This window comes from Neoarius graeffei, chromosome 11, assembly GCF_027579695.1.
Source record: "Neoarius graeffei isolate fNeoGra1 chromosome 11, fNeoGra1.pri, whole genome shotgun sequence".
Classification (NCBI taxonomy): Eukaryota; Metazoa; Chordata; class Actinopteri; order Siluriformes; family Ariidae; genus Neoarius; species Neoarius graeffei.
The window spans coordinates 9,757,847-9,783,093 of NC_083579.1; the positions used below are offsets into that span (position 1 = coordinate 9,757,847).

Consider the following 25,247-nt stretch of genomic DNA (forward strand, 5'->3'; position numbering starts at 1 on the left):
TTGCCCGGCAACACTGCCCAAAAGGTTGCCCCGTGTATCATCGCCTTAACAGTCAGAAATAAAGCTGTAACTTCAAAATGTAACTAGAAATGGATAAAAAGTTCCTAGCTTGTAAAATTGCTGTTGTATAGGAGGAATAAAACACTTTGGTGTGTGTGTGTGTGTGTGTGTGTGTGTGTTATTAGGAAAATCAACTTGTCCAACGACTGTATTAAAGTAAATGCTGGCATAATCTAAATATTAAATTATGTAAACAGAATTAAAACCGATGATCTCTCACCTCCGTCACGATGGAGCTGACGTCCTTGTTGAATGTCACAGTTCGTGTGACGTCGCCTCTGCTCTGCGTCACGGCGTCGATCTGGTGCTCGGGAACAGCACCGATGAGGACGATGAGCATGCACTGACACGCCATGTAGATCTGGAAGATAAACAAAAGCGCGCGCTTCCGTCACTCGACGTCAAGTCAAGTTTATTTCTATAGCGCTTTTAACAAAAGACATTGTCGCAAAGCAGCTTTACAGAATTTGAATGGCTTTAAACATGAGCTAATTTTATCCCTAATCTATCCCCGATGAGCAAGCCTGTAGCGACGGTGGCAAGGAAAAACTCCCTCAGACGACGTGAGGAAGAAACCTCGAGAGGAACCAGACTCAAAAGGGAACCCATCCTCATTTGGGCAACAACAGAGAACATGATTATAACATTAACAGTTTTAACATGAAGTCAGTTTCGTTGAACTACAATGTAACATATGTAAACGGTATCTAACCAGGTCAGGCTGCCCGCGTCAGGTCACTATAATCAGCAACAAAATTACTGGCACCCTTCGTAATAATGAGAAATGATAAGACTATGAGGAAAAGTGCCTGCCTGGTTAACGGGTTTATTTTCACCTTTAACTGAAGTAAGTTCTTGAGGAAAAACAAAACCATATCTGTTACAATTAATAGCACCCCTGCATTTAGTACTTTGTGAAACCTCGATCGGGGCGGCACGGTGGTGTAGCGGTTAGCACTGTCGCCTCACAGCAAGAAGGTCCGGGTTCGAGCCCCGTGGCCGGCGAGGGCCTTTCTGTACGGAGTTTGCATGTTCTCCCCGTGTCCGCGTGGGTTTCCTCCGGGTGCTCCGGTTTCCTCCACAGTCCAAAGACATGCAGGTTAGGTTAACTGGTGACTCTAAATTGAGCGTAGGTGTGAATGTGAGTGTGAATGGTTGTCTGTGTCTATGTGTCAGCCCTGTGATGACCTGGCGACTTGTCCAGGGTGTACCCCGCCTTTCGCCCGTAGTCAGCTGGGATAGGCTCCAGCTTGCCTGTGACCCTGTAGAACAGGATAAAGCGGCTAGAGAGAGAGATGAATGAAACCTCGATCGACATGACGGCACTCTTCTCCTTAAATAACGCTTGGAGAATACAGAGTAAACGATATATAAAACGTAACCACTCTTTACAACCGTGGTGAGCAGAAAAGCATCTCAGCATGCAACAGCAGACAACCACACTGGGTTCCACTCCTGCAGCCGAGAACAGGAATCTTAGAATCAAGAACAAGTTCCTATTAAAGTGGCCAGCGAGTGTATAATTTGAATAGTTGTCCTGCTGGAAGATACAGTACAACCACGACGCAGTTGTAACTTCTTGGCAGAAGGAGGCAGGTTTTCATTTAAAGTCACCCGGTACTTCATGTATACTCTGTATAATACACAACACTGCAGACCCTCAGCTGTATGTAAACATCAGGATTAGTTTTTTCCTCTATAACCATCCTTTTTCTGTAATGTAGTCAATTATATTATTAACACCAGGATGATACAGTGTCTTGCAAAAGTATTCATCCCCCCCTTGGTGTTTGTCCTGTTTTGTCACATTACAAGCTGGAATTAAAATGGATTTTTGGGGGGTTAGCACCATTTGATTTACACAATATGCCTACCACTGTAAAAGGTACAAACTGTTTTTTTGTTTTTTTTTATTGTGACACAAACAAGAATTAAGATTCTATAGTGAAGCATGGTGGTGGCAGCATCCTGCTGTGGGGACGTTTTTCATCTGCAGGGACAGGAAAGCTGGTCAGGACTGAAGGAAAAAGATGGATGGCACTAAATGCAGGCCAATTCTGTTTGAGTCGGCCAGAGGTTTGAGACTGGGACGAAGGTTCACGTTCCAGCAGGACAATGACCCTAAACATACTGCTAAAGCTACACTGGAGTGGTTTAAAGGGAAACATTTAAATGTCTTGGAATGGCCTAATCCAGTGGTTCTTAACTGGAACAGTCTTGGGACCCACAATTTTCCATGGTCATTAGGTCGCGACCCAATTTTTTTTAGCGTTCAAGTCAATTTAATGTAATTCTCAAAATATAACCATAATATGTAATAATAACATTATTATTATTATTATCTCATCTCATTATCTCTAGCCGCTTTATCCTGTTCTACAGGGTCGCAGGCAAGCTGGAGCCTATCCCAGCTGACTACGGGCGAAAGGCGGGGTACACCCTGGACAAGTCGCCAGGTCATCACAGGGCTTATTATTATTATTATTATTATTATTATTATACCTGTGTTTGCATCTGCATGGCCATTATATGCTGTATGTCTGATCAATAAACATAGACAAAACGATGGCTTCATGCTCTCATGTGCAAGTGTCTCACCACATACCACACAGATGGGTTTCTGTACCATTTTGTCCTCAACACAACTAAATCCATATTTCAAATATTCGGGGTCGTACCGTCGTTTCGACATGTTGTTCACCACTCAAATGACTAGCACGCACATTACGTCGCATAAACATTCTGCGTCTATGGCAACAGATGACACAGAGCTGGAATCGTCTATCAAAATAAGAGTTGTAAATTGTCGCAGAAAAAAGTTGCACTTTTTTTTAGTGAATCAATGAATTAGCATTTTTTTTTACACCACAGCTCCGCGACCCACCCAGGACCCCTCCGCGACCCACTTTTGGGTCGAGACCCACCAGTTAAGAAACACTGGCCTAATCAAAGCCCAATTGAGAATCTGTGGCATAACTTGAAGATTGTTGTACACGGGGCTCTACAGTGCGCACATTTCACTCGCATTTGCGAGCAAATTTTTCGGCATGCGAACGACGAAAAAAAAAAACGCGCATTCGTGCGAGGGCTTCTTGCGGCCGACAATTTAGGAAAGCACTGAGCACAGACGCGACAAGTTTAACATTCTAAAATGTATCAAACGTTAAACTGCAAAGTATGTAAATCCAGCGCTGGATAGCCTACCTAATATAGTGTAACGAGTAACGGCCTGTATTGTTGTAAGTGTGTGTGTTCAGTGTTGTGTACGTACGTGCGTGTGTGTGTGTGTTCTGCCTGCGCCTTGCTCCCTGTCTGTAGTTGCGTGCATTGCCTCTGTCTTGCACTGCAGTGGTTCCCACGGTAGCCGGGGGGGTTTGAAAAAGTTACTTTTTTTGCCGTTCTGCCATGCTAGTGCGTTTTTCCGGGACATGAGATTTCAGCATTTTTATTCTTCTCGGTCTGTAGCTTGAATAAGTTTAGGCTACTGAATAACACTTTCAGTTAAAGTCGAGTCTGGTGCTTTTGTGCTGACGCTACAATAGCCTACTATCACAAATATCCCCCGTAACATTTCCCGTTTTCTACTCATCTTTCTGTGATTGCCCCTCTTTCCCACGGTTGTATGTTGTGGGTAGGGTGACCACCTGTCCCGCATAGCACGTGCGCGTACAGCATTTGAAGCCGAATTTATGCGTCCCGCAAATTCAGAATGTGTCCCGCATAATCGATGCTTGCTGAGGGGGATGTCGCTCTCCCCGGGCCACCCAGGCAGCCAAACGAATATTACTTGACATTTCAGCACACCGCCGTCGCCACTATAGACTGTAGAACAAAACCACACACACACCCCTCACAACTGACTGGTTGTTGTCAACTTTTTGTTGTTGCCATGACACCGCACTCACGTGCACAGACAGTGACGAGGGACGCAGGTGCAACGCATGCATTGCTTTCATATTAAAAAATGGAGAAAGGTACCGGGGAGATGGCAGGTGAGGCACCGCCACCTCCAGTTAAAAAGAGAAGGTGTATGTTCAGGAAAGAGTGGGGAAATTAATATTTGTGGCTGAAAGGGGTTGAGGGGGATACCGAGAGGGCTTTTTGTGACCTTTGCAAAACATCTTTCTCAATCGGACATGGCGGGGAATACGATGTGAAACGACAGGCTCGCGGAGACTCACAAGAAACGTGTGCAACAGAAAGAAACGTCTAAATCTATGGATGCTTTCCTCCGACCTAAAAACGAGACTCTAGCTGACAAAGTGACTGCGGCAGAGGTGACAAGTATGTATCACACTGTCCAACACGCAATATCATATCGGGCAGGACTTTTTTCTACTGTTTCTGTGGTGCTGAGCCACTACAATTCCTGTTAATCCACTGAAAACTAAATGGAGACTTGTCACTATTCCTGCTGTTCTGATGCACTGCAAAGCCTCAGACTCAATATTATATTATGATTGATTTAAAGTTAATAAATTGTAATGGAAAACAAATACAATTGAGTAGCTTAAGTGAATCATAAGTGGAAGTGTGTCTGTCAAGTCATTGAATGGTCAAAATATTATGAATGTTTATTTAAAAAAAACACATTTGGTGGCATGTTCATGACCATACATCACCAATAACAGCAGATTAGGGTATTATTGATATACCATGGGGCGGCACGGTGGTGTAGTGGTTAGCGCTGTCGCCTCACAGCAAGAAGGTCCTGGGTTCGAGCCCCGGGGCCGGTGAGGGCCTTTCTGTGCGGAGTTTGCATGTTCTCCCCATGTCCGCGTGGGTTTCCTCCGGGTGCTCCGGTTTCCCCCACAGTCCAAAGACATGCAGGTTAGGTTAACTGGTGACTCTAAATTGACCGTAGGTGTGAATGTGAGTGTGAATGGTTGTCTGTGTCTATGTGTCAGCCCTGTGATGACCTGGCGACTTGTCCAGGGTGTACCCCGCCTTTCGCCCGTAGTCAGCTGGGATAGGCTCCAGCTTGCCTGCGACCCTGTAGAAGGATAAAGCGGCTAGAGATAATGAGATGAGATGAGATGAGATACCATGTAAGGTAGTATGTGCTAGAAATGGGTAAACCACTATCTGTGAGTCTTCCAGCGGCCGGCGCGGTGCAGTGGGGGCGGCGTCCCACATTGTCCCTCAAAAACATACCCCTTGTCCCCCCTTGGGCTTATGAGCAGGTGGTCACCCTAGTTGTGGGTGTGGCATTAGGTGGGAAAAGTGCTTTTTAGGGATTCATCAGATCATTCAACTGAGAGATAACCGAGAGCTGGTTCGGACCGAGCTGAGAAATATATTCGCTATGCAGAGAATAACGGCGTTTTTTAAAAGCAATGATGGTGGAAACAAGAATAAAAGAACGGACGAGGAAGAAAGTGTAGTGAAGAAAGCTAGAACGACGGGAGAAGGTGCGGGAAAATTATATAATGAGATGGAAAGCACACACCCCAGTGCAAACATTTAGATGGGAACATACAACACAGCAGAAAAACAAATAATATACATATAATATAGCTACAAAACTCAGGATATTGCACTGTATTTGGTATTGCATTGTATTGGGTATGGATGTAAAAGTGTAGAAATATCAATATAAAATATACAAAAGCTATAAAAACTAAAAAGTTGCTCTGTGAGGTTGCACTGTAATAAGTATTGCACTTGTATCAGGTAAGTGTGAGAATATTGTCCTTTTAGGTCTTTGTTGGTGCATTGTTGCACCTGCCAGAAGTGGCATCAGTCAGTGCATGTAATTAGCCTTTTTCACATTATGTCACTTGCAGAAGAACCTCACATCCGTTTTCAGCCTTTTGAATGGAAGAAGAGGCGGCATGCTAATCTGCTGGCTAACAAGTAGCAACCATAGAAAGTCAGTAAACTTCCTTTCCAAAACAAGGCAGATAGGTGACTGGAATGGTCGCTAACAATACGTAATGATAAACAACAATGCGCAATATTATTATCAATCTTATCTGTGAATGGCACAGTTTTGTTAACATATGTTGCCGCCGTATACCTCTTCTTCCATTCAAAAGGCTGAAAACGGATACGAGTTCCCCTGCAAGTGACGTAATGTGAAAAAGGCTAATTGTTCAAGGTGGTTATGGCCTGTGGGAAAAAACTGTTTTTGAGTCTGTTGGTCCTTGCTTTGATGCACCTGTAACGCCTGCCTGAGGGCAGCAAGTCAAAGAACTCAGAGCCAGGGTGGGAGCTGTCCTTGATGATGTTGTTAGCTCTGCTGAGCTCTGCTCTCTGTTTAGCTACTGTTTGTTCATTCATTCAGTTGTTCGTTATTCATTTGTTTGTTCATTCATTCATTCGTTCATTCATTCATTCTCAATTGAATTTTGCGTTTTATGTGTTGGTGTGTCTAAGGTTTGCGCTGCAATAAACCTTTAAAATGAAAACCTACTTGTGCTTGTGCCCCCATTTTTTTCCCTGTGCTCCTAAAATTTTTAACTTAGGAGCACGTGTGCTCCTGAAAAAAAAAAAAAAGTTAGTGCAGAGCCCTGCCAGGAAGGAGTGAGAATTTTGGGGGGGGGGGGTGCGCGAATGAACCAGTCTAATTAGAAGGGACAGCTAAATGGTACAGTTCCACCACGTTGAATTTCCCTTCGCGCTCATTCAGGTTGTTTGGGGTGAAATTCCCTCCTGCTGGGTGAAATAACTGGAAGCGATGTTGCACAATGAAAAACAGCTGTCTGCTAGAGGAAGAAAGGATCAGGTTTCTCCTACATTTACAGAGGAGTGACCCGAGAGACATAAACATGTTGCTTGACCCTGGATACTGTCCATTCTCCATGATTTTTGCGACAAAAGGCTGGGCAGGACTGCTTTAGTGGAAAAAAAAAGACGATGGGACAATATACTTCGAAGATGGCTCTGGACACTTAGTTTTGCTATGATGGCTGAAGACTACAATCACCATAACTTTCGAACTGCAGTTGTCCTGAAAAGTTTTGCACTAGTGTTGTAGTTGAGTCACTAAACCTCAAGTCCGAGTCCAGTCTCGAGTCCCCAGTGCTCAAGTCCGAGTCATTAAAGAAAATTTTGAGTCGAGTCCACTATTGATCCGAGTCGACCCCAAGAACAAGACTCCAACTGCACTATTTGACGGTGGCTGATTCAGCGCCATTAACATTAGTTTGCTCCTGAACAGATGCAGGGATGGCAACAGGAAAATTTTATTTCAGCTGAAACTCCGAACGGGGGGTTCAGGGGGGCAGAGCCCCCCTGAAGCTTTAGCCTTTTTAGCCTCTTCTACCTATTTTCTAGCTATTTTACATGTATATTGTGTGAAAAATACATGATAAAAATAAGTAAGTATCTAAAGTTATTCACCGGCACAACGCAAGGGGGCGCGAAGTCGCTAGGAGTAGTTGGTGGGTGTGGTTAGTGGAGTGTTTCTCCTCCGGTTACTTATAATGACTAGAACTTTTTTATTTTTTATAATGACTAGAACTGGAGTCGTATAGATGTCCATACTTTCTCAATCAACCGCTCTTCATGCTGCTCCATCTTCGCTCGTGTTTTTAAAAATGCCGGTCATGAAAACAAACCAAACCAGGAAAGTAGGGAAGCGGAAGTGCGTGTACAGCGGATGTAGAGTGGACCAATCAGAGCCCTCTTGTTCATTGTTACACTCGATATAGAAGCTTCCGTTGTTCGCGAGACATGTGGTTTCGATACGATTTGACACTAATCTCGGTAGCAGCAATAAAAGTTAGGTACCTAACCCCCCCTAAAACTTTTCTCTATGGATTTAGACGTTCCACAAAAATGATAAAATTGAAATTCAAAACGGCGGATTTCCGCCATTCGGCGGAAAATTGCCATCCCTGCAGATGAATGTGCTTCTCTTTATCAGGGAGTGTGAAGTATTCCGTCAGAGACGGTTGGGAGACGGATGCAAGTTTGTTACAGAAGGTGTGTTTATTGATACAAGTGAAGACAGGTAAACAATCCAGAACAGCAGGCAAAATCGTAAAACAGGCAATAACTCAAGCAAGGCACAAACAGGCCATCGTAGACTCGGCAGAATCAAAGACGAGAAAAAGGAAATCAAAGGAGGAAATAAGGCTTGGTAATGTGTCAGCAATGCAACTCAATACTTCGCAAAGTAGGCGCATTTTTAATATACAGTTAGGTCTATATATATTTGGACACTGACACAAATTTTCTTTTTTTTTTTTACCTGTTTACTGAAACATATTCAAGTTATAGTTATATAATGGACATGGACATAAAGTCCAGACTTTCAGCTTTCATTTGAGGGTATCCACAATAAAATTGGATGAAGGGTTTAGGAGTTTCAGCTCCTTAACATGTGCCACCCTGTTTTTAAAGGGACCAAAAGTAATTGGACAATTGACTCAAAGGCTATTTCATGGGCAGGTGTGGGAAATTCCTTCGTTATGTCATTCTCAATTAAGCAGATAAAAGGCCTGGAGTTGATTTGAGGTGTGGTGCTTGCATTTGGAAGATTTTGCTGTGAAGAAAACATGCGGTCAAAGGAGCTCTCCATGCAGGTGAAACAAGCCATCCTTAAGCTACGAAAACAGAAAAAACCCATCCGAGAAATTGCTACAATATTAGGAGTGGCAAAATCTACAGTTTGTTACATCCTGAGAAAGAAAGAAAGCACTGGTGAACTCATCAATGCAAAAAGACCTGGACGCCCACAGAAGACAACAGTGGTGGATAATTGCAGAATAATTTCCATGGCGAAGAGAAACCCCTTCACAACAGCCAACCAAGTGAACAACACTCTCCAGGAGGTAGGCATATCAATATCCAAATCTACCATAAAGAGAAGACTGCATGAAAGTAAATACAGAGGGTTCACTGCACGGTGCAAGCCACTCATAAGCCTCAAGAATAAAAAGGCTAGACTGGACTTTGCTAAAAAACATCTAAAAAAGCCAGCACAGTTCTGGAAGAACATTCTTTGGACAGATGAAACCAAGATCAACCTCTACCAGAATGATGGAAAGAAAAAAGTATGGCAAAGGCGTGGTACAGCTCATGATCCAAAGCATACCACATCATCTGTAAAACATGGCGGAGGCAGTGTGATGGCTTGGGCATGCATGGCTGCCAGTGGCACTGGGTCACTAGTGTTTATTGATGATGTGACACAGGACAGAAGCAGCCGGATGAATTCTGAGGTATTCAGAGACATACTGTGTGCTCAAATCCAGCCAAATGCAGCCAAACTGATTGGTCGGCGTTTCATAATACAGATGGCCAACGACCCAAAACATAAAGCCAAAGCAACCCAGGAGTTTATTAAAGCAAAGAAGTGGAATATTCTTGAATAGCCAAGTCAGTCACCTGATCTCAACCCAATTGAGCATGCATTTTACTTGTTAAAGACTAAACTTCAGAGAGAAAGGCCCACAAACAAACAGCAACTGAAAACCGCTGCAGTAAAGGCCTGGCAGAGCATTGAAAAGGAGGAAACACAGCGTCTGGTGATGTCCATGAGTTCAAGACTTCAGGCAGTCATTGCCAACAAAGGGTTTTCAACCAAGTATTAGAAATGAACATTTTATTTACAATTATTTAATTTGTCCAATTACTTTTGAGCCCCTGAAATGAAGGGATTGTGTTTAAAAAATGCTTTAGTTCCTCACATTTGTATGAAATCATTTTGTTCAACCCACTGAATTAAAGTTGAAAGTCTGAACTTCAACTGCATCTGAATTGTTTTGTTCAAAATTCATTGTGGCAATGTACAGAACCAAAATTAGAAAAATGTTGTCTCTGTCCAAATATTTATGGACCTAACTGTAGGTGTGCTGATTGTACCTTAATTCTGTGCAGGTGCGAGTCATTTACAGCACGCATGCATGAGTCCATGGGTCCAATATACCCAGAGCAGCCTGGGGGTTAGGTGCCTTGCTCAAGGACACTTCAGCCATTCCTGCTGGTCCAGGAAATCAAACCAGCAAACTTTTGGTCTCAAAGCTGCTTCTCTAACCATTAGGCCATGGCTTCCCCCATGCTATCTGTTGTCACCCAGATGAGGATGGGTTCCCTTCAGAGTCTTGGAGTTTTCCTTATCCTTTTCAGTTGTGTTCTCCATTCCTGTGCACTGCTTCCTGTCCAAATTAAATGGCGCGCCCACTGATGTCATCACGGTTCGTGCTGGAAAAACCAGCTATGTTTTGGTTTCAGCTGGGACCCAACCAACTTCAGGTTCTGAACCAGGTTATTTTTGGTCGAATCGTGAACCAGAACGGAACTTATTCCCTGTTGGTGGAAAAGGGTAACAGTGGAACATCCGAGTGCTGATATAGTAACATACTTCCCAACCCCTAAAGAATGAAAAGCGGTAGATCAGATTGCGTGATGCAGTTGTAGCTTTCTGGGGGGGCCGGGGGAAACGCTCTCCTGGAAATTTAGGATGGGGAGAAAAGTGTAAAATGGTGCATTCTCCTGCACTGAGTGCCATATCTGAAGAAAACTGATAAAAAAAAATCAGACTGACGTACTTCACAAAATGCATGCTTCTCGGCTGACCACTTTGGTGCATGCACATTACATTCCAGACTTTTAGCAGACTCTCTTATCCAGAGCAATGTACAACACACCCAGAGCAGCAGGTGGGGGTTAGGTACCTTGCTCAAGGGCACTTCAGCCATTCCTAGTGGTCCAGGGAATCAAACTGGCGACCTTTTGGTCCCAAAGCTGCTTTTCTAACCATTAGACCATGGCTAAAACCCCCTCAGAGGTTTTTCCAAATACTGGTGCAATTCCTTGTAAAACATGAGCTCATTGCTGATCGGCTAGAACCATAACGAGAGCCAATGGAATGGTGCGATAGAGCGATACAATTTAGATTCGACATTATTGTGCCATTCCATTGGCTCTTGGCTTCAATTAATATGACTATTTGACACCATACACACACACACATATCCCCTGTGCTGAAAACAGCGGAAGTGAGATCAGAAGAGCCAATCCAAGTGTTCACTGATGATTTTTGCAATGCGGTAGTTTTAAACTAAAGCGGTAGACTAGTGCGTGAATTGGTAGAGTTGACAAGTATGATGTAAATATCAGCAAGCTTGATTGACGTGCCGGTCAACCAATCGAATTCTTCGTGTGCAAGTGAGGTCACGCACATTTTCCAAACCAGAAGTCTACCATGTTGGATGACAACCACCAAGATAGCGGAGCTTCACGTGTGAGGTGCTGCAACGCTTCATGATTCTTTTGATTTGATTGCCTTTGAAGAAAGACAATGCCTACTTTGTGTGCGGGATAGAATTACCGTGATAATGCTACTCATGGCAAAGAGAAACGGTTCTTTGGAACTCCCAAAAAAATTAAAAACAGCAACAAAAACAGATGAACTGTCCAGAGAACACCATGCGCTGTGGTTCAAAAACATCCATCATATGGACTTAACTGAGGAACAAGCTAAATCACGCCCACATGTGTGGGGTGACCACTTTATATCTGGTAAAAGTTCATTGCTAATTAAAGCTGCTTTCTGCTGATTAGACTGAACTTGAGAGCTTTAGCTCAAACACTCTGCTTCTCACCTTGCAGGAGCTCCGGCAAACCTACTGTACGCGATAAAACAAATCCAGATTGGGCTCCAACACTCAAATCAGATCATGATGAAAACTCATCTCGCAGTATCAAGAAGCAACCGGATCAATGAAAGGTCGGTCAAGAAAGCCAGATTAGAAGCAGCGCAAACTTCAGCGAGTTCACAAGGAGAACAATGTGGGTCAGCTTTGCCCGGTGAGATATTAGTGATGCTGTTCCAATAACCCATTAACTTTGGTTTACTTATGCACCTTGTTGTACAGACGTACCAGAGTCAAATGAAACCGTGCCTGAAAACCTCCCAGCAGAGACGGAACTCACTGGGGTACAAATATCTCAAATGGAGCCGTGCAACAGAGATATGACTTGTGAATTGGTGGAATTTAAGTGGGGGTGGGGGGGGGGGGGGGGGGGCTCATTTTTTAAATTATATCATATATATATATAAAAAAATGACACTGATTTAACTTGATAAGATTGTATGCCAAAGTATGCTGTGCCTTGTGCAATTTATCTCCATCGATTGTTCCTTTTGATGAGTGAGTTTACTTGGTCTACGAAAAAAAATTTAATTAGAATAATAGAGCGGCGGCTACAATTAGACACCTTAACGATCTTTTAGCCATTGTAAAAGTAGAAAAGACCTTCAATACGTAAATTGTGCATGAATAATTACTCAAATTTCCTCGGTGTGTGTGTGTGATTCACGATTACTTGGCGTATCAGATCACGTGACACCGTTCCACAATTATTGACATCTTGTCCACAATTGGACATCCAGATCATTATTTATAAAAATAAATCGGTATGTGGTATAAAAGTTTTTATTTAAAATTTGTTTTACGTAGGGGTGGCACGGTGGTGTAGTGGTTAGCGCTGTCGCCTCACAGCAAGAAGGTCTGGGTTCGAGCCCTGTGGCCGGCGAGGGCCTTTCTGTGTGGAGTTTGCATGTTCTCTCCGTGTCCGCGTGGGTTTCCTCCGGGTGCTCCGGTTTCCCCCACAGTCCAAAGACATGCAGGTTAGGTTAACTGGTGACTCTAAATTGAGCGTAGGTGTGAATGTGAGTGTGAATGGTTGTCTGTGTCTATGTGTCAGCCCTGTGATGACCTGGCGACTTGTCCAGGGTGTACCCCGCCTTTCGCCCGTAGTCAGCTGGGATAGGCTCCAGCTCGCCTGCGACCCTGTAGAACAGGATAAAGCGGCTAGAGATAATGAGATGAGATGAGGATTCCAAATACTCTATAAAACACTCCATCCTGTTATGAATCAGAAATAAAAATATCACAAATCACGGCACTTGTTATTATTATTTTTTAAAGTACTTCATCTACTTCAACAATGTTACACAAAGATCGGTCCATAACAGTTGTAAAGGTCACTTAATTCCACAGGATGTCGATAATGGTGGACACCGGTGAAAGTGATCACTGTTATCGACACCTCACGTGACTTCTCAAACGCACGTTTAGATACAAAATGGCGACTGTCAAACAAAAGAGTGAGAAACAAAGGTTTCGACAAGGAGATCATGAAACATCAGTGAATTTGATCAGTAAAAGCATGTCTATGATCTTTCCACCATGCTTTCCTGCGATGATAACGTCCGGGTTTTCCTCAACTTGTTGATCGTGCTAAAAAAAAATTCCATCTCAGGGAATGGGCTGTGTCATCAGACGACAAGATCAAAGGACGAGGCAGGCCTTGCGGTTTATTAAAGGGGAACTGAAGTCATTTTTAAACATGCTTCATTTCTTAATTAACATGTTATTCAATTGTGTTTTCGGTTTTATTAACCTTATATCGTGACTCGTATTGGCATATTATATTACGCTTATCTGCCTTTTCGTTTTTTTAAACATGTTGAACGTAGCAGCCGGCGTCGCTTATCCACGCGATCTTCATGAGACTTCAAACGTGAAGCGTCAGCGCCGCCATTGTGAAAGCTGTTTACACAGCGGCCAGATCGCCATAGCATTCCAATTTATGCCATGTACACACGTAGCCGGGTATTTTTAAAACCGAACATTTTCCCCCCCTCCGTTTATAAAAATGTTTTATCCACACCACCTCGTCTTTGAAAAAAATCCCTTCCACACATAACCGAACATCTGCGTTTTCAATCACATTCATAAGCATTCCAAACCTGTAGATGGCATTATTTCCCCAAATCATACCCCCTAATCACATCGCCTGTGCTCTTGGAGCAGTAGTTGGGCTTCTAAAATTAAACAAGTAAATAGCACCTGCACAATAATTAACGCTTTCAAGGCACTACTCCGATCCATTACTCTTTAGCTAGCCGCACACTACGCCGATTTTCAGCGTACCGAGCCAACTGAAGTCGCGAGTCAGGCGTAAAGACTAGTTTTCGATGGTACCGACTCATCTCACAGCCGATTCGAAAAACTAATCGGGAGCCAGACTGATCAGCGAGAGTCGCTAGCAATAGCCAATCATATCTTTCGCATATAACACGTGACATCATTAAACACAATTTCCAGCGCGAGAAATACGTGTTGGTAGCACCTAATGCAGGTATATACTGTAATTCCATAGACTGAAGCTTTATCCATAGACACAGTGGGCTGGAAAGCCACTCTGCTCAAGTTGTGTGGCTGAATTCCAAATCGCTTTAACTCCCCTATATAAGTGCACTATTTAAGGTTGGGAATAATAGCTCATGCAGCCTAGATAGTGCGCTACATATTCCGTGTTGTGTCATTTGTAATTCAGCCTGTAGCATCTTCAAGTGTTGGATTTAACAGTAACTATATCCAATAGGCAATCACAATGCTATTAAGTTGTCACGTGTCGCTTCAATCGCGACTGCACTCGTCAACAGTCGGGGGATATGTGCGTGCCCTGTCAGGAGTCGGCTCTGAAATGGGTCGGTTCGGTACCGCGTGGATCGCCGTGGTGTGCGGCTAGCTTAAGTCCATGCTTAATCTGGCTTCTGCAGTAAACAAAGGTCGCACGTTTGACGTCAGGGCAGATTTGTTGTCATTTTTTTGGCGCAGATTGTGACATTCTAAAACGCAAACCTCCGGTTATCTCTGTCCACACGAAAAGGCATACACGGAGTTTTCAAAAATCTTCACTTTGCCCGGAGTTTTTTTAAATATTCGTTTTTGATGTGTTTTCATGTGGATGACAGGCCAAAACGTAGAAAAATATCTTCGATTTAGCAGATACCCGGCTACGTGTGGACGGGGTCTTAGATTAATTTTGAGATTTGTCAGCTTCATCAGTGATGGAGATTATTCCATACGACTTTGAACCAACGTGGAGTAGAGAAGAGTTGGAAAGACGACAGGATAAGGACTTGTCTGTCACGCTAGTATTTACGGTCGCACAAATAAAACGTACCGGATCAAGCGGCACTACAAAATGGCGTCCCCATTAAATAGCGAGCAGGGAGCGATTTCAGACAAAGGGAAAACTTCTGGCTTGATTATGTAGGGCGGCACGGTGATGTAGTGGTTAGCACGGTGCCCTTGAGCAAGGTACCTAACCGGGTGCTCTGGTGTGGCTACCCACTGCCGAGTGTGTGTTCACTGCTTCAGATGACATTTATTTGTGCATGTGACAAATAAAGGTTTGTTGTTGTTCTTCTTCTTCTGTAAGCATTCGAAGGACGACACGCAAGTCTTTTGATGACATCGGCAGACGTCAGTCACTGATTTCCGCTGTAGGTTTTACTTCCGTCCTACGATGTCTCGCACAGGTCTCAGCGAATCTCGTTTACAGCCATTGCTTTGACATATAGACTGATATATTACATAGTATATTTCAAAACACTCAACTTGCTATAGCAGTGACAAAATAGCTATCGAAAATGGGTCATTCCATGTCAATTCACACAAATGCCCAAAACCTCCCCAGTGACACCTCTTCAATTTGCCTTATTTTTATTTTCTTAGTGCCTTATGATGTCAAATGAAAGAATCCAAAATTTTAGCTTCCTAGCTCAAACGTTTTTTGAGTTATGGCCCTTCAAAGTTTGGGTGCCACGCCCACTTTTGGGGTCCAGGAATTGCGCACTTAATTTGCAAGCATTTTTGGAGGCCCATATCTTTTATTCTAAGAGGGATATAGAGATCTTGCACGTGACGTCACAGCCGATCCAGATTGTGACAGACGCCATCTTGGCAGTCAAACACCATATTTCTGCCTTCTACTTCATTCTGGTTCTACTTCTGCTTCTACCTTTTCTTCTGGAAAACCCTACTATATACAATTCTACTACAACGGCTGCGGCTACAAGCTCTCCCTACCTGTGCACGTTTATGTTTTTTGTGTGTATTTTTGCGTGTTGTTCGTCTGTACCGGACTTCAATATCCACTACAACCATATGGGCTTACTGGACATTGGTTTCCAGCAGAAAATGACGGTTTGTAGCGATTTTCCATCGCATGCACAACATTCCGGACGAGATAGCGAGACCAGCGGGGTCTCCGTGGATTGTTATCGGGTCTGGCAGGTGAAGGAGGCGGCGTCGGGAGAGGAAGCAAAAGCGAGGCTGCAGGCAGAGCCGGCCTGTTGACTAAGCTCAGAAAACAGCCACTCAAACCTCCAATGCCAAGCCTCTACCTCTCCAACGCCAGATCCATGGTAAACAAGACGGACGATTTGGAATTACAGCTGGAATTACCTTATTCTATTCTATAATCAGCTGGTCAGTGCTATACTAGATACTACTGATATATCTAGTATCAGTACTAGTACTCAATACTTAAGTGACTTACCCGTCCAATGAGGATTGTTATTTTCTTGTTTACAAGATGCCACATCTGAGGGCGGCTGACAAATCCTGAATTTCTGTAAAGATAACTGTCCAGAGATTTATAAGCACACAGTGCTTCACCACTGAACAGCAAGGGAAAGTTTATGAGGTAATTATACACATCTGGGTATTCCACCTCTGGCAGTTCAATATCCACTGACACGGTTGTGAAAACTACGTCCGGTAAGCCATAAGGGTCACTAATCCGTAGATCGTTTATTTTAGACATATATCTAGTTATCTGTACTAGGGTTGGGCGGTATCCAAATTTTGATACCTTTAAACTGTCTCTGTGTTTTCCCGGGGTATACGGTATTACCGAGAAAAAAAATAATATTTTGTTTCGGCCTACTGTGTAACGTGCGCCTATGCCTCAAATGTACTATTTAAAAGCAGCATAGCGAATTGTGTGCATTGTGGTATGGATTAAGCAGCAAAGCGAATTTTGTGCATTGATGAATGGATTAAGAGATATTTCAAAGCATCACGCAACTCTTCCTTCATCTTGAAAATAGCATTCAACTGTCGTTTACACATGTCTGCGTTGAAACGCCATTTGCAGCACTATTTCACCTGCTCCATCAAAAAAAAGTACACGATGAGCAGGATCTTACCCTTTCAAGCATGGGAAATAAAAAAAAGAATCAACCAACACCCAAGTCCGTTTAGACTGCGCGATAAACCATATTCTTCAGCGCAAATGAGGCGAACCTAATTCAAATGCGTGATAGCTGCACAAGGCAAAATCATATGGGCCCACGTCATGCCATGGCGGGGAAATTAATAATCAAATGGCCTTACCTTGCTTAAAACGTTGTCTTGATCACATAACTCCTTACAATTATTCCACTTAAATCCATACGGTTTAACACACCCAACAAAGATAGCAAGCGCATTGCTAATTCCCACCAGAAACCGAACAGTTTACGCTACGATGTTTTCTTCCGTTTCTTCAGTAGATGACATTTCAAACGTTTATTACCCACATCCCAAATGTCATACGTTATATTATTTTACCTTGTTGTTACTCATGTAACCTACTCAAAACACAACTCATTGGAGAGATCTCGTGGAAGTGGAGTACCCCAGGCTATGGTGTGCCTTAGGGGACATATTAGATTTTTTGTTTGGTTTGAAACCAAAATACTGCCACACTGCCGATGTTGAATTTTTTTTTGCCACTAACTCGTTATCTTGACTTGCCATCTTTCAACCGCGGTCTCAGTCTCTCTTTTTTTTTTTTAGATAGGACAGTATAGAGAGACAGGAAATGAGCGGGGGAGAGAGAGACGGGATCGGGAAATAACCTCGGGTCGGCTTTCTGTCAGACTCCAAATGTCACGCAGGGTTGCCATGGTAACGACATAAACAACCCTGCACGCGATGAGAACTTCTTTAGGAAATTGATAGAATTAGTGAAAATACGATCACACAGTTATTCGGGATGATCTTCAATTTATTATTTTATATTATGACCTCATGTACTCCATATTTATTTAGATATTATATATTTTTTTAAAATGACGGTAATGAGACCGATACCGTTGGTACTTTTGGATACCTCGGGATACCTTCTTACCGTAATACTGCCCAACCCTAATCTGTACATTAGAAAAATGAGCCGTGTAGTCCGTTGGTTGAAATTTATCCATTTTGCACACGAGTGCAGCAGTATTCAGCGGTGTTTTTTACCGACAAAATGGCGGCTGTGTACTTTCCGGTCACGTGACTGCAAGATCTCTATAGACCTGTAAATTGCTATATCTATGTATTCTGGCCCTGTCTATCAGATTCTGCACCTAAAAATAGCACAGGTTTACTAACTTTAGAGATATTAACCCCTTAAAAGTGGATTTTTTAATGACACAATTTTTTTGACATTTTGGGGGTCCATATCTTGGAAAGTTTTTATGTTGATGAGGTTTCAACTGATTTATCATCATATTTGGGAACTCTACTATGTACTTAGAGAGTTTCAGGGCACTCAGAGCTTTGGTGGGGGTACAGGAGGGCCCCAAATATGGCGTCGGGACAAAATTACCATTTGGTACGCCCTACTTCAGGCTATTTAGTTGGCCATGTGGGCACATGATGACTGGAATGAACCTTTAACCCTATCAACAGACACCCTTTTATCAAACTTTTAAGCCAATAAAAACTTTGATTATCCAACTCCTTCAATATAATAGTGCTGTGAACGCAAATTCTAATTTGGCCCTGCGAGTCACCCGTAGGGCGGCACAGTGGTGTAGTGGTTAGCGCTGTCGCCTCACAGCAAGAAGGTCCGGGTTCGAGCCCCGGGGCCGGCGAGGGCCTTTCTGTGTGGAGTTTGCATGTTCTCCCCGTGTCCGCGTGGGTTTCCTCCGGGTGCTCCGGTTTCCCCCACAGTCCAAAGACATGTAGGTTAGGTTAACTGGTGACTCTAAATTGACCGTAGGTGTGAATGTGAGTGTGAATGGTTGTCTGTGTCTATGTGACAGCCCTGTGATGACCTGGCGACTTGTCCAGGGTGTACCCCGCCTTTCGCCCGTAGTCAGCTGGGATAGGCTCCAGCTTGCCTGTGACCCTGTGGAACAGGATAAAGCGGCTAGAGATAATGAGATGAGATGAGTCACCCATAGTTCCTGTTGAGGCTTGTCGCGCGCTGCTTGAATAAGAGGAAGTGTGAGTGATGGAGAAAGGTCTGTTAAACAGGAAGTTTCATTTCAAAAGAACAGTGTGATTGAGTTGGTTTTAGGATGCACTTTGCAGTTCTAAAATACTTCTGTAACGTGAGATTTCAGTATGCTGTAGCACTGTGATACGACACGAAATGCCTTTCTTGAAGTCCGACTGCGATTTACTTTTGTTTGCACAGCACTGTGAAGTCCTATCGGCTGTGACTGAATACAACTCCAGCACAATTGAAGTTTTATTTCATTTTTATTTTCTTTTGTCACACACGTCTGAACTGAGACACAGTAGTATGTGACTACATGGTTTATATTTGAGACTACAGCTCCCGGCGGCACAGTGGTGTAGTGGTTAGCGCTGTCGCCTCACAGCAAGAAGGTCCTGGGTTCGAGCCCCGGGGCCGGCGAGGGCCTTTCTGTGCGGAGTTTGCATGTTCTCCCCGTGTCCGCGTGGGTTTCCTCCGGGTGCTCCGGTTTCCCCCACAGTCCAAAGACATGCAGGTTAGGTTAACTGGTGACTCTAAATTGAGCGTAGGTGTGAATGTGAGTGTGAATGGTTGTCTTGTGTCTATGTGTCAGCCCTGTGATGACCTGGCGACTTGTCCAGGGTGTACCCCGCCTTTTGCCCATAGTCAGCTGGGATAGGCTCCAGCTTGCCTGCGACCCTGTAGAAGGATAAAGCGGCTAGAGATGATGAGATGAGATGAGACTACAGCTCCCTAATCCATCACAAAATCCAATTCTGTGTTTTGTATGTTCAGTACTGCCGAGTATGTGAGTGAATAAACTCCCTTACCATTTTCTCTTGTCCCAGCAGTTTTTAACAAGTACTTTTAGCATAAAATGTGTTCACCATTTTAATTGTAACATTTCACTTTAAAAGCCTTATTCATTGACATAGATTTTAAAAAATGCGATTAATGATGTATAATAATAATAATACAACCCCGATTCCAAAAAAGTTGGGACAAAGTACAAATTGTAAATAAAAACGGAATGCAATGATGTGGAAGTTTCAAAATTCCATATTTTATTCAGAATAGAACATAGATGACATATCAAATGTTTAAACTGAGAAAATGCATCATTTAAAGAGAAAAATTAGGTGATTTTAAATTTCATGACAACAACACATCTCAAAAAAGTTGGGACAAGGCCATGTTTACCACTGTGAGACATCCCCTTTTCTCTTTACAACAGTCTGTAAACGTCTGGGGACTGAGGAGACAAGTTGCTCAAGTTTAGGGATAGGAATGTTAACCCATTCTTGTCTAATGTAGGATTCTAGTTGCTCAACTGTCTTAGGTCTTTTTTGTCATATCTTCCGTTTTATGATGCGCCAAATGTTTTCTATGGGTGAAAGATCTGGACTGCAGGCTGGCCAGTTCAGTACCCGGACCCTTCTTCTAAGCAACAATGATGCTGTAATTGATGCAGTATGTGGTTTGGCATTGTCATGTTGGAAAATGCAAGGTCTTCCCTGAAAGAGACATCGTCTGGATGGGAGCATATGTTGCTCTAGAACCTGGATATACCTTTCAGCATTGATGGTGTCTTTCCAGATGTGTAAGCTGCCTATGCCACACGCACTAATGCAACCCCATACCATCAGAGATGCAGGCTTCTGAACTGAGCGCTGATAACAACTTGGGTCGTCCTTCTCCTCTTTAGTCCGAATGACACGGCGTCCCTGATTTACATAAAGAACTTCTTCAAATATTGATTCGTCTGACCACAGAACAGTTTTCCACTTTGCCACAGTCCATTTTAAATGAGCCCTGGCCCAGAGAAGACGTCTGCGCTTCTGGATCGTGTTTAGATACGGCTTCTTCTTTGAACTATAGAGTTTTAGCTGGCAACGGCGGATGGCACGGTGAATTGTGTTCACAGATAATGTTCTCTGGAAATATTCCTGAGCCCATTTTGTGATTTCCAATACAGAAGCATGCCTGTATGTGATGCAGTGCCGTCTAAGGGCCCGAAGATCACGGGCACCCAGTATGGTTTTCCGGCCTTGACCCTTACGCACAGAGATTCTTCCAGATTCTCTGAATCTTTTGATATTATGCACTGTAGATGATGATATGTTCAAACTCTTTGCAATTTTACACTGTCGAACTCCTTTCTGATGTTGCTCCACTATTTGTCGGTGCAGAATTCGGGGGATTGGTGATCCTCTTCCCATCTTTACTTCTGAGAGCCGCTGCCACTCCAAGATGCTCTTTTTATACCCAGTCATGTTAATGACCTATTGCCAATTGACCTAATGAGTTGCAATTTGGTCCTCCAGCTGTTCCTTTTTTGTCCCATTAACTTTTCCAGCCTCTTATTGCCCCTGTCCCAACTTTTTTGAGATGTGTTGCTGTCATGAAATTTCAAATGAGCCAATATTTGGCATGAAATTTCAAAATGTCTCACTTTCGACATTTGATATGTTGTCTATGTTCTATTGTGAATACAATATCAGTTTTTGAGATTTGTAAATTATTGCATTCCGTTTTTATTTACAATTTGTACTTTGTCCCAACTTTTTTGGAATCGGGGTTGTAATAATAATAATAATGATGTACCTACTAAGGAAACTGAACTCGTTTTCTGTGAGTCAGAACTTCTTGTTGACATTCTATTATACATTCATTGAAAGTGTTTTAGCTTTTTCTATATGCTGTTGGTATTACTCCATTACTGTACAGGATAGGAACCGCCTGTATAGAGGGCTACCGCGTGACGTCACCGTACCGCGAGATTTTGTTAGGGCGCCATATTGGAAGACCTCAAGTACATACAGTTGTGTTCAAAATAATAGCAGTCCAACATGACTAACCAGATCAATCACTGTTTTTGGTGGAAATTATATTACTACATGGCAAATAATTTACCAGTAGGTGGAGTAAAGTCGTAGAAAACCAACAGACCCAACATTCATGATATGCATGTTCCTGAGTCTGTGTAATCGAATAATTAAGTGAAAGGGACGTGTTCAAAATAATAGCAGTGTGGAGTTCAATTAGTGAGATCATTCATTCTGTGAAAAAACAGGTGTCAGTCAGGTGGCCCTAATTTAAGGATGAAGCCAGCACATGTTGTACATGCATTTCTCTCTGAAAACCTGAGAAACATGGGTCGTTCCAGACATTGTTCAGAAGAACAGCGTGTTTTGATTAAAACGTTGATTGGAGAGGGGAAAACGCAGAAAGAAGTGCAGAAAATGATGGGCTGCTCAGCTAAAATGATCTCCAGTGCTTTAAAATGGACAGCAAAACCAGAGAGACGTGGAAGAAAATGGAAGACTACCATTCGAATGGATCGAAGAATAGCCAGAATGGCAAAGACTCAGCCAATGATCAGCTCCAGGGTGATGAAAGACGGTCTGAAGTTACCTGTGAGTACTGCGACAATTAGAAGACGCCTGTGTGAAGCTAATCTATCAGCAAGAAGCTCCCGCAAAGTTCCACTGTTAAAAAAAAGACGTGCTGAAGAGGATACAATTTGCCAAAGAACACATCGACTGGCCTAAAGAGAAATGGAGAAACATTTTGTGGACTGATGAAAGTAAGATTGTTCTTCTTGGGTCCAAGAGCCGCAGACAGTTTGTCAGACGACCCCCAAACACTGAATTCAAGCCACAGTACACTCTGAAGACAGTGAAGCATGGTGGTGCAAGCATCATGATATGGGGATGTTTCTCTTACTGTGGTGTCGGGCCTATTTATCGCATACCAGGGATCATGGATCAGTTTGCATATATCAAAATACTTGAGGAGGTCATGTTGCCTTATGCTGAAGAGGAAATGCCCTTGAAATGGGTGTTTCAACAAGACAACGACCCCAAACACACCAGTAAGCGAGCAGCATCAGGGTTCAAGACCAACAAAATGAAAGTCATGGAGTGGCCAGCCCAATCCCCGGACCTTAATCCGATAGAAAACTTGTGGGGTGACATCAAAAATGCTGTTTCTGAGGCAAAACCAAGAAATGCAGAGGAATTGTGGAATGTTGTCAAATCATCCTGGGCTGGAATACCTGTTCACAGGTGCCAGAAGTTGGTCGACTCCATGCAACACAGATGTGAAGTAGGGCTGGGCGATATGGAGAAAAAAAAAAATCTCGATATGTTTTTGCTATATCTCGATATCTATGCAGGAAAAACAACCCCCAAAAAACAGACACACCAAATTCAGCAAGGTGTTTTTTTTATTGAAGTGCAAACAGGTAGGCAGCCAAGTGCCTAGAGGTAGACAGGTACTAGTAACAAAGTGCTTGTGCACCATTTTTAATATGAATTATCAAACCAAGGAAGTAGTATATGGGCAATTCCAGCGTTATGGACGTGACACTTGAACTCAAAATGGCAACAAATGACCCAGTGCATGTTTTATTGTCTCCCAGTATTTAAACAGGTGTTGCATATTTTAAGGCTGTACCATACTGGAGAAGTGATAGAACAAGAACAATTCCCATAGTACATCTAGGGCATGCCAGAAAATGCCAATAAAAGATGCGTTATGGATGTGACAGAAAAAGTATCACTTTTCTTGGGTGACTGTACATTTTTATCAAACTCTGTGAAATCGTAAACCTAATGTCGAAATGGAGATATCCATTTGATAGAGGGGTCCAAGGTGAATATTAAAAAATCTTTGTTTAAAATATTTTGTATTTCATGCAGAGTTTCGGAAGGAAAAGTCAGCGTTATGGATGTGACGAAATTCCGTTATGGATGTGACGCGTCTGAAATAGACATGGCATATGTTTAGAAAATCAGCAATTTAACCACCATAACCCTTTGAAAAACTCTCTAAATATCAGCTAAAACTATCAAAGTTCTTAAATAATATTTAGGATGGCTATTGTTTTGCTGTTTTGTGGATTTTAGCATACATTTCTGTGGCTTGTGGCAATAATATAGAATTGTACATGATCAAAGTTGATTTTAGCTTGGGTTTTACATTATAAGAAAGAAAGACTGACAGTGACATATTAGGTTGGTTACAAATTGGTTCAACTTATTCACATCTGTAAAATACAGGCCTAGGTGATATCTCTGGGAGTGGTTTTGATGTATTACATGTTGCTTTATTTTTGCATGGTGAGGTTGACATTTACATGGAATTGCCCATATTGCCTTATTTTAATTACAAACATAAAACCTGAGGGTAGGCAGTTCTTATAAAGTGCGTCTTAAACATTTAAGATAACAAAAAAAAAAACTCATTTCATAAATAATAATTTGACTTATAGAAATAATACATATTGCCTTCCTTTTCCTTTAAAAACAAAACTCAAACTCATCTCACCGCATTAACTCTCAGCCTGGCACACTCCTCGTACAAAAGTTTGTGGCGTACCTGTAAATGGTTAAACAGGTTCGTGGTGCTCGACGCTTTGGTCGCCACCAATTTCCTGCATTCCCGGCAGTAGACCTCTTTCTGTTGTTCGTCCGACGGTTTAAAACCAAAATATCTCCATATAATGGAGCCATTTGTCCTTTTTTTGGTACGAGTTCTGCCGCCTCCGGGCTTTCTGTGGGCGCCGCCATGTTGAATGAGTTAACACGCCGCCTACACGCGAGGGGAGGGGGTACAAACACACGAAGGAGGCGGGGCGGACAGCACCATAGCACAGTGAAGGAAATTAAGCACAGTGGCGAAATCATATTAATTTAGAGCATTATCTCGATATATACGATATGCCAAAATCTTTTTCGTGTTCATAAAACATATCAATATATCGCAAATCTCGATATATCGCCCACCCCTAATGTGAAGCAGTTCTCAGAAACCGTGGTTATACAACTAAATATTAGTTAGTTGATTCACAGGAATGCTAAATCCTAAAGATTTTTTCAGTTTATACAGTAAATATTTGGAGTTTGTAATGAAAAATGCAGACACTGCTATTTTTTTGAACAGCCCAAAATTCATTTTTCTTCATTTTCTGTAAAGTAATTAAAACACTGATACATTTTTCTTCATGTTTTGATGTAGAATATAATGTGCAGTGTTCCCAATGCATGGAAATAAAAACTATTATAAGGATTTTGAGCTTTACTCACGTTTTTAAACACACTGCTATTATTTTGAACAAGACTGTACATACATACATACTCACAATATAAAACAAACTACGAGTGAGAGTGAAGTGACACGATGGATGATAATTCTGG

The 25,247-nt window shown here is 42.6% G+C and overlaps 1 protein-coding gene across 4 annotated transcripts in view; it reads right to left on the bottom strand.

Annotated features, from left to right (window-relative positions):
• slc22a15 (solute carrier family 22 member 15) overlaps window positions 1-25,247 on the bottom strand; it is a 67,088-nt gene that overhangs the window by 34,960 nt on the left and 6,881 nt on the right. For all 4 annotated transcript variants that reach the window (XR_009655612.1, XM_060933388.1, XM_060933387.1 and 1 more), the window contains exon 2: window positions 281-421. Coding sequence is in view for 3 of the 4 variants with exons in the window: in XM_060933388.1 (XP_060789371.1) it covers window positions 281-421 (141 nt within the window). In the remaining variant the exon portion in view is untranslated. The remainder of the gene's footprint in view (window positions 1-280; window positions 422-25,247) is intronic.